Below are 14,708 nucleotides of genomic sequence, written 5' to 3'. Positions count from 1 at the left end.
CTTTACATGTGCCCCGCGAGCAGAGGGTCTAGTTGTAGCCTGGTGCATGCCCGTCACACGGCGCTCATGCCACAGGCCCTGTACTTGTCCCTCTGGCACCCTATATATATAGGGCGTTTAATGGTAAGTGGAGGGCTTTTGGACGTTTGTCCATAAATAGTCACTTTAATTCGGGAACGTCTAACTCATTATTATGTTAATCGAGTTTTTTTTTATTTAATCGAACTATTCTTTACCTATTGAAATAATAAAGTATTCTTGACCGTACTTTGACTACTACAGTACGTATATACTTTATCATTACCAATATCCCATTGGTCAAGTTGTCATACAAGCACCTTTTAGTCAATCTAAAATTCTTGTGCAGTGTTTATATAGTAGTATTGTCAAATCGGACCGACATGAAAGGGTTATTGAAACCAGGCAAATTAGTATGTGCACACGGGTCTATCTTACAATGTGAACTCGTGTCTAAATACACCATTTACATATTAAATGTTCACAAATTATATACTGAATGTTTACGATTTACATACCAAATGTTCACAATTAAGAGAAATGAAAATATTTTATGAAAAACGAGTCATTTTCAGAAAATAAATCATTTTTCAGAAAACATTTTTAAGAAGTTATTTTCCTAATTTCCAAACACACATTTGCATATGCACAAACAAAGGGTAACATGGGCAACAAACATGTCTTGTACTCTTGTATGTGCATATGCATAACTTTGCCATTAGTCGCTCAATCTGTGAAAAACACGAACTTGTAGTCCCCCGTCAATGTGAAGATTGATCATAGTCCTGTAATTAACAGCTTTCCTTTCATCAGCCAGCTTGAAACCAAAGAACCGTAGCAGAACTGCAGAGAAGATCTTCATTTGCCTGTACGCAAACTCCTTTCCCAGACATATCCGCGGCCCAGCCTATCACCACAACAGATTGTAGTCCAGCCTTAAAAACAGTCTTTTTCCTTCCTTCTTGATATGAAAGCTAAACTTTAAGTTCTATTTAGCTCACCTGAAAAGCTGTAAATTTGAAGGGGCTCTCGGGCCTGAAGCACCCGTTCTCGTCCAGCCATCTCTCGGGCTTAAATTCTTCTGCATCATCGCCCCATATAAACCGCATTCTCCCCATTGCATATGCTTGGTAAGCCACCATATCGCCTTTCTTCACACTAAAACCATCTGGTAACGTGTCATCTGAAAAGCTTATTTTTGCATCCTAGTTTCAGACAGTTTCAAGATATTATAGTCAGTCATTAATTTGTTCGAAACATGACAAAATGCATACAATTCCCGAGGACTCAGAGAGAAAGTATCTTGAGCATAAAGGAAATCTTAGTTTAATTACCACAGGAACTGCAGGATAAAGCCTGAGAGTCTCACTCAATGCAGCATGAAGGTATGGCATATTCTCCAGGGCTTCTTCTCTCAAATTGGCAGCAAAATCAGCAAAGTTTCTTGCATCTGCTGTCTTCGTTGCTTCTCGTATCTCTTGCACGATTTTTTCCTGTACGAGCGGGTGCTTGCAAAGCATATATATAAACCAGGCTAGAGTTACTGCTGTTGTGTCTTTGCCAGCAATTACAAAGTTCAGTATTATATCTCGCAAGTACTTTGGTTCTGTCTCACTCAACTGCAGAAACCTTGATAAAATGTCTTCTTTCTTCCAGCTCAACTGCAAAAAGGTTGATAGTTTTTAAGCATTACTTGGACATATTAGATATGAATGATGGTACAATTTCACCTACTGAGGAATCATCCCGGGCATTCTGCATTTGCTCGATCTTGCTTTGAATCAGCTTGAACACGAAGTCATCAACGATTTGGATACTTTTCTTTAACTTGGCTTCTGACCCAATATTGAGGGCCTTTTTGAGCTTCCAAAAGATATCAACATATCGCCAAAGTGTCATTGCACTTGCATCATCAAACGCGCTGCTGAACTTCGCGCCTTCTTCACTCGAACCACACATGCTGTCCAGTTCAACTCCAAACACAACTCTAAATATCGAGTCTAAAGTCGATTTCATGAACAGATCCTGCACCAAAAACCAGATGATCAAGTTAAACTAAAAGAATTTCACTCGAGTTGAGACGTGGAAGCTAACATGGATATCAGCTGTCTTGTTGAAATCTGCAGCTTCAGACAAAATGTTTGCGAGCTTCACAACGTTTCTTCTAAAGATCACACTGCTAAAATCCCTTAGCACTCGTGTAGAAAACTCGTGGCTCGACAACTTCCTCTGCTCTTTCCACTTAATACCATCAACCGCAAAAATCCCATCTCCTAACAAGTCCTTCAGAATGGTATAGTTGTGATCCCCCTGCAGATAGCTCAAATATCTCAAAATCAAAGACACAAAGCCCAACCTGCTTTTGCTATCTAACTATAAAGCCAATAAAATGAAGAGAATTTCAGAATTTCAATTTCTACAACACCATAAGTGCACAGTACTACTGTCAATTACAGATTACTAGTTCAGTAAAAACCCAATACATTACAATATACAAAAGGGCCACTGGCCAAAGGACCATAAGGATAAGAAGCTAAATCAACCTAACCCAACAAGACAAATAGGTAGTTCCTACAGGGAGTCATACTTGAAACCTGTAGTTACTAGGAGTATGCATTCGGTTAACCGAACGGTTTTAAAGCTTTAACCCTTAGCCGAACTGAACTTTGTATTACCGAAGTAATGGGACCGAAGTTTTTAAATCCTTAAAATAATATACCTATAATATTAAATCCAATTACTTCAATACCTATAATAATAAATCCATAACTTCAATCCAAAATCCAAAGTCCATAGGGATTTCATTTTAGTTTTAGGGATTTTAAATTATATATTTATTTATTTATATATTAAAAATTTTGGTTAAACGATAGTTTTGAACCGAATTAACCGTGAAGCGAAATTTTACAAAAACTCTAACCATTAAGCGAACCAAAGTATTTCGGTTAAAAAACAGTTAACCTAAATTCTTCGGTTTGGTCAGAAGTTTGCACACCCTAGTAGTTACCAAGCCAACTGATCTACTAACTCCCCAACCAGGGGTTACCAATGCTAACACTAGTCCATTCTTGGACACTTAACACTATATAAGCTCACAGCATAATTTTGGCAATGGGATGAAAGATGTCAACTCCAAAAAAAAAAAAACTCATTTTTCATAATGTATTAACTGGATTAACTAACTGTTATCATGCCAAATCTGAATATCTGATGCACAGTCTACTTTAATGATGGGGTAAACAAGTATAAAGTAGAGATATCTGCGAAATCTATAATCTTGCGTAAAAAAAATTGAAAAAGGGAGATTTCAAGAAACTTGCAGACCTTGCCATAGTTGTCAAAGTTGGTTTTGAGAATATACTCAACGTTAACCGGGTCGGAGGTATAAATCTCATTCCGGAAAGGGCTGATTAGCCGGTAAGTTCTGTACTTTCCGGCGAGATCCGTCATGTAATGGTGCAGCCTATGGAAGTTGCTAAGCTGGTGGAAAACAGTGCCGCCAACCGGGTGGTATTTCTTCTTCTTCCTCCCATCCTCGCCCTGCAACTTTCCGATCAGAAAGTGCAGCAAGGCCGCAGAAATGGCAAGAGAAAGAAAGGCTACTGCAATGGAGATTTGAAGAGGTTCCAAGCCTGCAATCATGTTTAGGGGCTTCTCGTTATCAATGAGTAGGAGAATTGCATTATTATATAGTTACCTTACACGACACAAGATTACGACGTGATTGGCTATCTTCTTGCCAGCGTTTTGTAGTTAACGATGATGCTGACTGTCAGGAAATCAGGCGTGGATAACTGGATATGAAGTTTACACTTTTTTTTTTTGGAAAGAAACGTAATACTTCATTAAACCAAATCTAAGAACAGAGAGTTAACCAGGGAGGGAGGGTTTGGGACTGAAATGTGACACCTTTTTTATACATAGACAAAAATATGATTATTTAGGAGAATTATTAGATGACACTTATTAGCTCAAATTCTTACTTATTAGTTCTTTAAAAAAAATTGATTAGTTTTTGATAAGTGATTGATTAAATTTATGGACAGTATTCTAACTTATTAGTAAATTTATGGACAGTTAATGAATAGAAGTCAGCTGTTGAGTGTTGAGTGTTGACATGTTGGGGAAATCACGTTCAGAAAATGTTTTCCTTTTATTTTTTTTTTCACAGTTAACAGTTAATCGTAGTCGTAGTTTAGGGAAGTCAAACACGCCTTCTCAGCAATTGGGCGATTATTGTGGTTTTGTATTCTGAGTCTGGACTCTGGACATATAAAATAATCTTTAATTGCACTAAACTTCTGCAACTGGAAGCTCTGAACTTGAAATTGAAGCAAGTCAGAAGACAAAGAAATTGAACGAAAAAGAAGTTCACTTTGGAATCTATCTGAAAATGGTCATTATTCTCTTTCTCTATGCATTTGTTGTATAATTGTATGTGTATTTGGCGGGATTTTGCAGTTGCACTGATTGAGAAATACTCCGCAATCATTTATCTGATCAGATATGAGCTTTCTCAAAGAATTGGCGGAAACCCTAAGCTCAATTTTCTACGATCATCAATCAGCATCTTCTTCTTCTTCTTCTTCTTCTTCTTCTTCTTCTTCTTCTTCTTCTTCTTCGTACCAGTCTCAGCAAAATCCTGCAGGTCGACCGATGGACGGCGTGAGCACCGGGAACGAGCGCACGGCATACAAGCTCAAAAGCTACTTTGATTTGGCTAAAGAAGAGATCGCCAAAGCGGTCCGGGCCGAGGAGTGGGGTTTAGCTGAAGATGCCGTTTCACATTACCAAAATGCGCAGAGAGTTCTGTCGGAAGGCATTTCTACTCCCGTTCCTTCGTATATCAGCTCTAGGTATTCCATTTTTTTTCGCGCAAATTAAATTGTATGAATCACATGCCAGTAAAAACTGAATCTTTATTTCCTACTTTGGCAAGATTCACTTTTTTTTTTTAATGATTAGTGATTCTGATGAAGGATTATAAGAGATGTTGAATGTACTTTGAAACTAAACCTGTGATACAACTTATTAGAGTTAGGCAGCCAGCTATTGGATTTTTGTTGAAACAATTGTCTATTTATGGCATACATTTTAATTGAGTTTGTTTTAGATCATTACCATAAGCTGTGCAGAATTTAAGGTAGTTGCAGCTCATTTGCTTTAGTTGTGCTAAATGTGTAAGTGAGAATGCTTAGCTAAGGTAAAAATTACTGAAAAGCTGCTAAAACAAGTTAAAGAGAGGCATTTGGCCTTTTCCTTTTTATAAGTTGCTGCATGTGATCTTGAAAGTAATTGTACAATTATCAGGTAAAACACCTAATGTATTGGCGTATCCTAGTTGAATTCAATTGAGAATAATGTTTTGGTGTACATTTTGTCAAATGAAATACTTAACACAAAAAGTACTGTAAAAGATTAGTATGAACATTCTCCTGCAACTGCATCTAGCACACTGCTGAGTGAATTGGTTACCCCTTTTATGGTTTCTTGACAGTGAATTAGAGAAAGCAAAATCTTATCGGCAAAAGATGTCACAGTGGCAGGGTCAGGTTGCAGAGAGAATTCAAACTTTAAGCCAAAGAGCAGGTTCTTGCTTTAATATGAATCAATTTGTTTTCAAGTTGTGTTACCAAATTTGGAGCATTGCAGTGTATTTACATATTATTTATTCCTCATTTCCTCGTCATGCTGGCAGGAATTTCCGGTAGTACATCTGTAATCAAGGTATGGGCTGCTTTGCATGAAGTGTAAGTTTGTATTGTTCTTCAATGTTGTCATATGCTTTTAAAGCAATCTGATTTCGTCCTTGTATAGAAAAGATCGAAATGTCCTTGTATTTAATGACATTTCAACGATTTTGTTGGCGGTTGACCAAAAATGGTTATGCACTCATGCCACAATAATACTAGGACCAAATGGGGATGTTCTGAAAAAAGGACTAAAAGTGGACTGTCACCTATAAATCTAGGCCTAGAAATGGAATTAACTCTATTTTATTCAACTTTTGGTTTTTCATTTTCATTCTTTTCATCATTTTTCTAAGGCCTAAGGTTTCTGTGGAGGGGTTATGCCACTTAAATGAGTAAATCTTCTTGAATTATTGCAACCAGGTCGGTGGGAGGGCCCTCCAACACCAGGCTTTGGGATTAAGTGCTATGTTCTTCTGAATATTATTATTTTCTTTTCAGAGTGGTGCTCCTCGGGTGCAAAGTGCATCTGCTTCACCAACAAGCTCTTATCTTAGAAGATCTGCAGTTGAAAAACCTTCTGTCTCCAGTAATGCCAGCGCAGTTAGGATTCAGTCTAACAAAGCAGGAAGCTCAAAACCTGTGCAAGATTCTGGAGGCGGATATGATGCAAAATTGGTTGAAATGATAAATTCTGTGATAGTGGATAGAAGTCCTTCTGTAAAATGGGAAGACATTGGTGAGAATCTTCCTGTTGTCTTCCATTTGTTCCTGTACTTATGTCTGATAATTTACAAATCAAAATATCTACAGCTGGCCTAGAAAAGGCAAAACAAGCTCTGTTGGAAATGGTAATATTGCCGACCAAAAGACGGGATCTCTTTACTGGCCTTAGAAAGCCTTCAAGAGGTATTATTTTACAGAGGTGAATGGCATTCTAGAACCCAAGAAACAGAATCTATTATGTTTAAAGTTTTCATGTTACAGGTCTGCTTCTTTTTGGTCCACCCGGTACTGGTAAGACCATGCTTGCGAAAGCAGTTGCTTCAGAGTCACAGGCAACCTTTTTCAATGTTTCTGCTTCCTCCCTAACTTCAAAGTGGGTGAGTGTCTCGTTTCTTTGTTCATAAACATTGTTGCCATAAATTTTATGTTTCAAATTCTGAGTTTGTTACATATGATGACAGGTGGGAGAGGGTGAAAAGCTTGTCCGGACCCTTTTCATGGTTGCCATTTCCAAGAAACCATCTGTTATTTTCATGGATGAGGTACTATTGTACTATCTTATCAATTGCTTACTTGAGTGGTTGTTGTTGCTTTGTTGTCTCTTCTACAGTATTATGTATGCAACTGTTAGTCTGTTAAAGCCAAAACAAAATAAACATATGGTGATTACCTAAGAAAGTGAAACCTTTATATTTAGATGAGAAATTTATGTTGGTAGTTCCGCACATGTGATCTCTTGAATCAGGATTAAGTTTATCCCTTTGGTGGTGGCAATATGTTAAGTTGATGGTAAGGTGTTGAACTAATTTTTTGGGTAGAAAATAGATGGTTAGAAGTGTAATGGTTTATATTGAATTTGTAAGAATCATAGGCCTGGCGGGTGGAGAATAACACCACCCGCCAGTTAGGAGGAAGCAAGATGAAGAATCAAGAAGAGAGAAATGGCTGAAAATATATTAACTATCTTACTTCATGTATTTTACTGAAAGAAGATTACACAATATATATACACATAAAAGATGCTCAAATAGTAAACCTACAAAGCTACCCAATAATCTTTTAAGGCTACAGTATGTTCATTTCAGCTCCCAAGGCTTAGTTCACACTGCTCAAGGAAGACAATTCTAACACTCCCCCTCAAGCTGGAACATCTAGAAGTTCCAAGCTTGAAGTCAAACATAAACTCCACTCTAAATTACAAATGAAGATTACAAGCAACTAGAGGATAACAGTGCTGGATGGCTTCGGAGAGACAATGCTATACACAACCCTTGGAAATGCATCAAGGGCGAAGCTTGTCACGAATATCCTTTGGAATGACGGCACCAAGGGTAAGACAATGCTATACACAACCCTTGGAAATGCATCAAGGGCGAAGCTTGTCACGACCATCCTTGGAAATGACGGCACCAAGGGTAAGAAATAACACTAACACCTTCACAGCTACATCAGCACTCTATGACTTGCCAACAACAATCTTCATCGAGAGTGGTGGAGGCGAACGGGAGCAAAGAATAACACAGAATGCAGTTGAGCCCATAGTAATGAAGATACTTCAAAGCAAAGAAATGAAGACGAAAAGCAAAGAAATGAAGACGACACACCAATTGTAGACAGTCACACTCCCCCTCACTTGAAACATGGGAATAATCAAAGGCCTTTATAGTTGATGGTGTAAATGTAAACGGGGGTACGGATTTACACCACGTGTTGTTTGATTGTGTATGATGTAGTGTATGGAGTGTGTATGAATGCAGGGAGAAGGGGAAAGGAAGCCAGGCTTCCTTCTTGGAGAAGAAGAGAGAAGAAGATGGAAGGGAGAAGGAAGGAGCTCAGTGAGTCCTTCAAATTGAGGATCCCGGATCCAGGATGCCATTACAAGGGAGGGTCGGTCCTTTATATAGGAATAGGACCTGACCCTTCAGGAATATAATATTACATTTGACCCTTAACAATTTCTAAGGGACACCCGACTTTTTAGGAGTACAATATTACACGGACTATACACATTATATTTCTACAGTAGTCCCTGGGGGTATTTACCCATCACAAGTGCTGAAACTTACCATCCATGAGATAAGGCATACCGGAGATAAAGAAATAGCACGGTTATACCAAAAATAGTAAACACCATGGGAAGAACCGAAGAAGCTCAGCAATAAACCCAAAAACCTACAAATTTCACCCATAGGCATCAATGGTTGCCAAGAAATTTGTAGCAATTTTGCAGATAACTGCCCATAGTATTACTGCAGTTTGGGACATCATGTGATGCTATAATGGAGGGAGATGTTATGTGAACTAAACAAATACATGACACTAGTAGGAAAAGAGGTAAAAGATGTGGTAGTTCAACACGAAAAACTAGAAATAGAAGCCAAGTTGAAAAGCTAAAAATAGATACTAAACACCATGCTATCAAGATATCCCAAGGAGAAAAAAGATGTGGTTTCAAGGTGAAAAGCTAGAAATAGAGGCCAAGTATGATAGCATCATATACTGGAAGCACGGGTGAATTTAATACCACAGTCGCCGGAATTTTTCAGACGGTTGACCGGCGTTGACTGGCCGTTGACCGGCAGTTGACCGGCATGACCGGCGGAGACTGGAAATCTGAATATACTCCCAGGTGCGTCTCATCAAGGCGAATCTACTGGGGGCAACAACACCTTGAACGGAGATCGGAGGAGAGAGATATGGCCGGAAAAGAGTGGAGACTTCCGGCGGAGTGCGGCGGCGCGTGGGGGCGCGTGCAGAGGATGATGGCCACCGGATTTCAGGCGTCGGCTCGCGACGAGGTTCCGAGTAAGGCTGTGGTGGTAGTTTCTTCACACACTAGCCGGAAGTGAGTCAGAACGAAATGGGCAGCCGCGTATCGCCGGAAAAAATGGTTTTTTTTTTTTTTTTTTTTCAAAAATGGAAAGGATGAAAATAGCCTAAAATCTTAAGCTCTGATACCATGTTGAATTTGTAAGAATCATAGGCCTGGCGGGTGGAGAATAACACCACCCGCCAGTTAGGAGGAAGCAAGATGAAGAATCAAGAGGAGAGAAATGGCTGAAAATATATTAACTATCTTAAGTGTTGAATTTGTAAGAATCATAGGCCTGGCGGGTGGAGAATAACACCACCCGCCAGTTAGGAGGAAGCAAGATGAAGAATCAAGAAGAGAGAAATGGCTGAAAATATATTAACTATCTTACTTCATGTATTTTACTGAAAGAAGATTACACAATATATATACACATAAAAGATGCTCAAATAGTAAACCTACAAAGCTACCCAATAATCTTTTCAGCTCCCAAGGCTACAGTATGTTCATTTCAGCTCCCAAGGCTTAGTTCACACTGCTCAAGGAAGACAATTCTAACAGTTTATATATATTTGGACGCCAGGTTGGATGAAGTTTGACCAAAACTGGGAATTGGCTAAAATTGCATTAAAAGAAAAAATCAAAAGTTGATATAAATTGTAAAAATTTAAAGCTTTAGGCCTTTAGCTAAAATTGCAACTGACTGCAAAGTTTTGTTTTATTCAGTTTATAGGTCAGTTAATATTTTATTTTTTTTAAAGAGTAAGAAGAAGCAGCATCCACTCATTCTCTTTTCCTTCATATCTAAGGAATGGATTGAAGGGGACTATAGTGGCAATTTTGCCAGACATTTATATTCATAATTCATCCTTTGTTAGATCCTTACTTTGAGAATATCTCTGTGGTTAACAGATTGATAGTATTATGTCAACTAGGACGGCCAATGAGAATGAAGCCAGCAGGAGGTTGAAATCAGAATTTCTAATCCAGTTCGATGGGGTTACATCTAGTTCAGATGATTTGGTAATTGTCATCGGTAAGATGCATTTATTGTTTGAAATATTCTCCTTGCTGTTTCTGAGGCCATGTGTCCATTCTCCGTCTTTAATTCTGCACAATGTAAACTTGTATGGCTTGTGTTAGTGCAATAACCAGATTGATGGCACTAATAGTGACATTACTCCACATCCGTATGCTTTTTTTTTTCCACTGGTTTTCTATTTTCCATGTCTTACTTTGTCAGCTTGAAACAGTAATCCTCACTGGTTCTATACTTCTACTCTCAAAATATATACTTCACTGCACTTTTTTTTTCCTGCCATTTCTAACTTGTCATCTTGTTATTTCAGGTGCAACAAATAAGCCACAGGAATTGGATGATGCAGTTCTCAGGAGATTGGTTAGTATGCTAGTTTTAATTTATCCCTGATATGGATTCACGCTGCTCCAAGAATTACATGGTTGCTGGGTTATGGCGCTGCACAGATCATGGGAATGTATCTTCTTCCATTAATTCTTGTATTAAAAAACAAAAGGATATGAAACTGTCCTGTTGCTTGTTTCTTTTAAATTTCCCCAAAAGACTCCTTGGGTGAAATTGAAGGGCAGAAAGTTGTATGTGTGTAGTTTGAATAATGTCATTCTTTCCACTGTGATATGTTGTGTTACAGTTAATCTACATAATCATATATCATTTTGCTTCCTGATCCACTTTACTCCCACCCTATGACAGGTGAAGAGAATATATATTCCTTTGCCAGATGCTGGTGTTAGAAGACAGCTCCTAAAGCACAGACTAAAGGGACAACAATTCTCTTTGCCTGGTGAGTAGATATTTGGCAACGGGGATGCATATTACAATACTTTCAAGTTGAGCAACTCTTTTCTCTTGTTAGTTAACATTGTCTTTTCTCTTATCTTTGCCAGATGGAGATCTAGCAAAACTTGTAAAAGAGACAGAAGGTAGGAATGTTTACGCTGTATAAGTTGGTTAATGTTCTCGGGAACCTTCATCTCTTGTTCTTGTATCTTATCTGAAACTGATTCTGAATTTAATTTGACAGGGTATTCTGGAAGCGATCTTCAAGCGTTGTGTGAGGAAGCCGCAATGATGCCAATCAGAGAGCTTGGTTCGAACATTCTCACAGTGAAGGCAAATCAGGTAGCCCTACTCTCTGGTGGTCAACGTTACAACATGATTTCTCTAATAAATTTTGCTTCGCCATTTTCTTCTTAGACACCCCACTGCAAGAATGTTAGAACCATTGCCAATCTATTTGTGATCGTGTGCCTGTGGCGATCTATTTATCCTCAATTTTTCTCTACTCTGCATTCTGGCAAAAGACAGAGATGTGGAAAAAAGAGGGAGAGAATAAAAGAAACCGGAGAGAGATAATGAAAGATGAAAACAAAATAAAAATAAAAAGAGACTAAACTCTCTATGCTTCAGTACATCTTATATCATAGATTCATAATTTCTGGTTTAGTTCCTCAAGCTCCTAATTGTAACAATATGTCAATATGGACATTTTTCTTTATTACAACTTCTTAGAGTTTGCACTTATTATGAGCAAGAGATGCTTCTGAAGACAACTATGCTCGTTTTTAATTCTCGTTACATTGATACCTAAATTTCTTGTATCTTATGCTGTTGGTGAAACTTACACTCTGGTTTCCAGGTACGAGGTCTGAGATATGCTGACTTTCAGAAGGCCATGACTGTGATCAGGCCTAGTCTGCAAAAAAGCAAGTGGGAAGAGCTCGAGCAGTGGAATAGAGAGTTTGGCGCAAACTAAGAGGTTACATATGCATGAGATGACTGCAATTTAGATTTGGGAGATGCACAAGAGGAAAGACTAGCAATGAAAAGAACTTCATATAGTATAATTTGTAACCTCCTCATTCCATTTAAATATGAATATTATTTGCTCAAAGCCTCAAAATGGATATGTACATATGCATTTACAATCATTCAATCTCTCAATGTTTCCAACCTTAATTCTAAAGTACCTCGGAATAGCCATTTGCGTGATGAATCGTCTGTTGCAGCGTTGATTCTACTCTTGAAAATTCACTTGTTCAAGCATTGTTATTATAGAAGAACTGTGAACTTCTCGTTCAGGTCCCCATAGATGGGCATCAATATAGATGTGATACCACTATTAACACAGCTTCACACGACTAGCTTCTCTTCGTCTAGACTAGGAAGAGCAACGTCGGCTCTCATTATGCCATCATAGTTACTTCCAACCTTAGCCCCACCTTGAGCAAACAATTCTACAACTGCAGGCAATTTTCCATAGTACCTCTTTAAAGCATCTATTTGAGGCACACCAGAATGTGGATCTTGAACATGCCAAACATACACTGGTGGGACAAGGTCATCTATGGTTGCCTCTTGCCAAGCATGCTGTCCATCCCTCATCTGATGCTTGAAGGCTTGGCATTGCCTCAACCTGTGACCCTTTGGTCCAACTTGGACCTCGGGGCAATATCCACACGTTTGAACAGCGTACTTCTGCATTATCTGTATGGCTCCTGAACGCATTTTCTCCCACGCTTCCATTCCTATTTCTGCAAATCCTGCATACACGCTTTCAAATTAGCACACATTGTAGATTGGTGAGATTCACATTCTACACTTCTTTTTCACAGAATACATGAGATTCATAGGCGATATATTAGTATGTGGCGAATCACTAGGTGCATAATATCCTAGAGGTTCTTATCATATCCCCATGGAAACACTCCATTCTTTGTATAGCAAAAAGATAATTGACAAGTATAATATAAGCCGATTCAACTTATGTAAAGTATTATCATGTCCCCATCAACACACTCCATTCTTTGTATACCAAAAGATAATTAATGAATATAATATAAGCCAATTCAACTTTTGTAACTGACCTTTCACATCATCATGTGACAAACTCAAAGTTTTCTCATTTTCAGTTGTGATATAGCCAATTTATAGGTGGTATATCAGTTTCTGGTGAATCACTAGGTGCATAATATCCTAGAGTTTCTTATATATCCCCATGAACACACTCCATTCTTTGTATAGCAAAAGATAATTGACGAAATAATACAAACTGATTCTAACTTATATAAAGGATATCACAAAGACTGACCTTTCACATTATGATGTGGCAAACTCAAAGTTTTCTCATTTTCAGTTGATCTCTTAGTGGTTCCCCAAAAGCCCGAGGTCTGTATGTGGTTTCCAGATGAATAATCCTTGGGAAACTTCTTCTCAAAATCTATCATCTTCCCTGCAACGCGGTAAACAGGGAACTTTCTTCTTCTAGTTGGGTAGTCAGGTATGTCTACACCAGCCTGAATACACAACTCCATAACAGCTGGAATTCGATCAACCTCGAGGCGCTCGTTATGTGAGACAGCTCTCCCCAACCTATCATACATATGAAAAGACTCCACAACAGGCAGTAAATGTTTGACACCCCCTCTCTCCCAAATATGCTCTTTGCTCCTCTGACTACCACTTACAGAACATGTTCTAATCTTATGTGGTGGATCACCAACATGAACTTCCCCACACAATCTGCAGAAAAATAATTCCATCAATCATCAAATATGCATTTCCTAATGATCAATAGAAAGTGGATTCTGCTAGAGTGCTAGTATTTCAACATTGGAAGACAATTCCCAACACAATCTGCAGAAAATAGTTCTAGCAATCATCAAATATGCATTTCCTAATGATCAATATAAAGTGGATTCTGCTATTATTTCAACAGTGGAAGACAATTCCCAACACAATCTGCAGAAAATAGTTCCAGCAATCATCATATGGATTTCTTAGTCATCAATCATGTGTATTCTGCTAGTATTTCAACAGTGGAAGACAATTTTGCAAGCATTTTCCAATTCTGTAACAATGTTGGAAGACCATATATTATATATTATTTCAGTTTTGATTTTAACTAATTATTTATATCTAACTAATTTCACAAATTTGCAACTTCAAAAAGCAAATTACCTGCATGAATAAATAGGAATCTCCTCTGCAACCCTAGAAACACACACAAATAACTCAGCTTTGGCAGCTAAAACCTCATGAGCTACTGGTATTAACCCTTTCACCAACACCCCATTCTCAGGAGGTTTCAGAGGAACCTCACGGGCCTCTCGTCTCTCTTTCTTCTCCGCCCTTGCTCTGCGCTTGAGCTCGTTAACGCCCGTCACCAATGGCTTACGCTCAGACCTCTTTAGCTTTCTCGGCAGCTCTACACTACCATAAATGGTCGAATACGATGCATCAACACCGTGTATCTCATTCTTGGTTATTAAACTCGCCCTGCAGTTTCCCGCTATTAACCCTTTGATGTTTAAGGCCGCTTGGATTCGTCTACGAAACATCGTAACAAATAGGAAGCCCGAAACTCGAAAGAAAAAGTTGGTCTTTTTCAGTGGAGCGTTTTGACGAACAATTTCAGTGCTTC

General features: G+C 38.5%; 3 protein-coding genes across 6 annotated transcripts; 1 reads left to right on the top strand and 2 right to left on the bottom strand.

Annotated features, from left to right (window-relative positions):
* Positions 1–448: 448 nt before the first annotated feature.
* Positions 449–3,695, bottom strand: LOC116017238 (cytochrome P450 704C1-like). Its single transcript, XM_031257781.1, has 6 exons — positions 3,343–3,695; positions 2,113–2,328; positions 1,753–2,043; positions 1,353–1,679; positions 1,020–1,223; positions 449–925 (listed from the first exon to the last, which is right to left on the bottom strand). The coding sequence occupies exons 1-6, from the start codon at positions 3,658–3,660 to the stop codon at positions 737–739; spliced, it is 1,545 nt and encodes a 514-aa protein (XP_031113641.1). The 5' UTR covers positions 3,661–3,695; the 3' UTR covers positions 449–736.
* Positions 3,696–4,261: 566 nt separating this feature from the next.
* Positions 4,262–12,252, top strand: LOC116016600 (spastin). 4 transcript variants are annotated; one of them, XM_031256942.1, is made up of 15 exons: positions 4,268–4,414; positions 4,523–4,587; positions 4,633–4,874; positions 5,516–5,607; positions 5,717–5,745; positions 6,210–6,447; positions 6,522–6,617; positions 6,696–6,811; positions 6,896–6,976; positions 10,159–10,282; positions 10,596–10,645; positions 10,979–11,069; positions 11,173–11,208; positions 11,310–11,407; positions 11,925–12,252. In XM_031256942.1, exons 2-15 carry the CDS (start codon positions 4,525–4,527, stop codon positions 12,039–12,041), a joined length of 1,473 nt encoding a protein of 490 aa, XP_031112802.1. In that variant the 5' UTR covers positions 4,268–4,414; positions 4,523–4,524; the 3' UTR covers positions 12,042–12,252. The 4 variants fall into 4 exon arrangements, with proteins under 4 accessions (XP_031112803.1, XP_031112802.1, XP_031112799.1 ...); XM_031256943.1 differs by lacking the exon at positions 4,523–4,587 and having other exon boundaries at positions 4,262–4,414; positions 4,667–4,874; XM_031256939.1 differs by having other exon boundaries at positions 4,523–4,874.
* On the bottom strand, positions 12,125–14,708 carry LOC116016602 (APO protein 3, mitochondrial-like). Its single transcript, XM_031256944.1, has 3 exons — positions 14,246–14,708; positions 13,377–13,807; positions 12,125–12,828 (listed from the first exon to the last, which is right to left on the bottom strand). Exons 1-3 carry the CDS (start codon positions 14,623–14,625, stop codon positions 12,419–12,421), a joined length of 1,221 nt encoding a protein of 406 aa, XP_031112804.1. The 5' UTR covers positions 14,626–14,708; the 3' UTR covers positions 12,125–12,418.

The sequence above is a fragment of the Ipomoea triloba genome, chromosome 4, assembly GCF_003576645.1.
Source record: "Ipomoea triloba cultivar NCNSP0323 chromosome 4, ASM357664v1".
NCBI classification, from domain to species: Eukaryota; Viridiplantae; Streptophyta; class Magnoliopsida; order Solanales; family Convolvulaceae; genus Ipomoea; species Ipomoea triloba.
Note: the sequence above shows the minus strand (reverse complement) of the source record. Positions and strands in the feature narration are given on the sequence as shown.